Source organism: Myotis brandtii, unplaced genomic scaffold (assembly GCF_000412655.1).
Source record: "Myotis brandtii unplaced genomic scaffold, ASM41265v1 C42696300, whole genome shotgun sequence".
Classification (NCBI taxonomy): Eukaryota; Metazoa; Chordata; class Mammalia; order Chiroptera; family Vespertilionidae; genus Myotis; species Myotis brandtii.
Window position 1 is genome coordinate 1 of NW_005326794.1, and position 2,040 is coordinate 2,040.

General features: G+C 48.7%; 1 protein-coding gene across 1 annotated transcript; it reads right to left on the reverse strand.

Annotated features, from left to right (window-relative positions):
• Positions 1-6: 6 nt before the first annotated feature.
• On the reverse strand, positions 7-1,693 carry P2RX7 (purinergic receptor P2X, ligand gated ion channel, 7). Its single transcript, XM_005853042.2, has one exon. It carries the CDS (start codon positions 1,646-1,648, stop codon positions 1,160-1,162), a length of 489 nt encoding a protein of 162 aa, XP_005853104.2. The 5' UTR covers positions 1,649-1,693; the 3' UTR covers positions 7-1,159.
• Between the last annotated feature and the right edge of the window lie 347 nt (positions 1,694-2,040).

Consider the following 2,040-nt stretch of genomic DNA (forward strand, 5'->3'; position numbering starts at 1 on the left):
TTAACAGCAGTGGTTATTTCCAGTCGTAGAAATGTAATGCAATTGAAATGATTGGGCAGCGTGGCAGTTAAATTGGATGGATTCCAGGGCTGGGCTGGTGAGTTACCTGATTCCATCTGCAGCCCTCCTAGAACTGCTGAATGGGAACCTAGGCTCCTAAGGAGCTCCAGAGGTGGTCCAGGCTCCCTGAGACCTTTAGGACCAGGGAAGGTATGGGCTGAGTCTATGTCCCCAAGAGTCCAGCTTGCTCTCTTGTCCCAGTTATCTGCTGCTATAGAACAAAGAACTCAAAACTTAGCGGCTTAAAACAATTTTGTTCTGTGCATTCATGGGTCAGCTCTCACTTGGGGTGTCTCATGCAGTTGCAGACATGTGTTAGCAGGCTCTGGAAGGGTCTAAAGTCTTCTCTCCCATGCCTAGTGACTGGGCTTGTATGATTTGAAAGCTGGGACTGGTCAGTCATCTCTCCTCTCCACATGGTTGCTTGGGCTTGCTCACAGCAGGGCTGTCTCAGGATAGTCAGACTTTTACCTGAGGTCTGGCTTCCTGCACAGCAAGTGTCAAGGGACAGGGAGTGGAAGTTGCCAGCCTCTTAAGACCAAGACCTTGAAACTGACCCAGCATCACTTCCACTATTGGATAAGCAATCAGAGCTGCGCAAGGGGAGGAGACATAACCTTCAGGTCCTGAGAGACAAAGGCCAAGGAATTTGTAGCCACTTTGAATCCTTCACGTTCTCCAACCAGGACTCAAGTCCCAAAGAGTTTGTTCATAGTTGGACATTATCCTAGTCTGACCTCATAATGAGTTGCTTTGTATTCATATAGCTCTCTATGCATTAACAAGAAAGCTTGTATACACTGTCTCAATTTTCCTCCCAATATCTCTGTAAGAGAGTAGGTTGAATGGTAAGGCAATTGAGGTACAGAGGTTAAAGGCCTTAGATCACACAGCTTCCCAGGGGCAAAATTGAGACAGACGTCTGAATCTCTCGACTCTCAGTCCATGTTGAGGCATTCTGGCTGGTTTGTTTGTTTACCCGGGTCTCTCTGCTCTCTGACACATGCAGAGTGGCAGCAGAGGAAATCTGGCCACAGATCTTGGCTGCTGAAGCTCGGGGTGCAAGCAGAAGTAATTTGCCTATGACTGCTCTGTTCCATCAGTAAGGACTCTTGAAGCCACTGTACTGGCCTTCACTCTTGGGAAACTCTTTCCGGATTCTCCAGCGGCAACAGCTGGGCAGGATCGCAAAGTCAGCCAGGTCCTTGGAGCCGAAGCGCCAGGTGGCATAGCACCTGTAGGCGCAGTGCCGCAGCTGGTTGTTGGTGGCATCCGCATCCAGCTTCAGCAAGGGCTCCTGGTAGAGCAGGAGGAACTGCAGGGCACGTCTGGACAGGATGAGCTGCTTGAATGGCTCTGAGGTTGTGATGCAGGCACCTGGCTTTTTCCGACAGCACAGCTCCTCCAGGCATTGGTGACTCCTGGGGAGTTGGGATGGGAGGCAATTTCCGCACTGGCACCAGCTCGGGCTGCTGCTGGATCTGGGTGTTGCCTCCTCACTAAGCAGCTGGATTTCCTCTGGTTGCCCAGGAATGGGGGGTGGGTCTTGGAGAGACAGGGGCAGCCTGGACAAGTCTGTGAAGTCCATTAATGGTCTCTGGAAAAGTCAAGTTTCCAAACCTATCAGCAATGACAACCCCTAGAGTTCTAGGTTCTTTAATTTCATTATTAACTCACAAAATTACATGTAGTATTATATCAATACCGTGTGTTAAATGTATGTATCAGGACTGTGATAGTCTTTTATGAGCATGGCCTCATTTAAGCTTTCGAAGAATCTCATGAGTTGTGTCCTTATCTCCATTGCACAGATTTAGAAAGTGAAATTCAGAATAGCCAGGCCTCAGTGCAATTATCACCTCTCCAAAAAGAGCCTGACCACCCAATCTAGGTAATGCCCCTCCCAGGTCATTCTCTTACTAGTATTGCACCATGAGATTCTCCATCCTAGTACTTATTGCCATCTGAAAGGATCTTTTT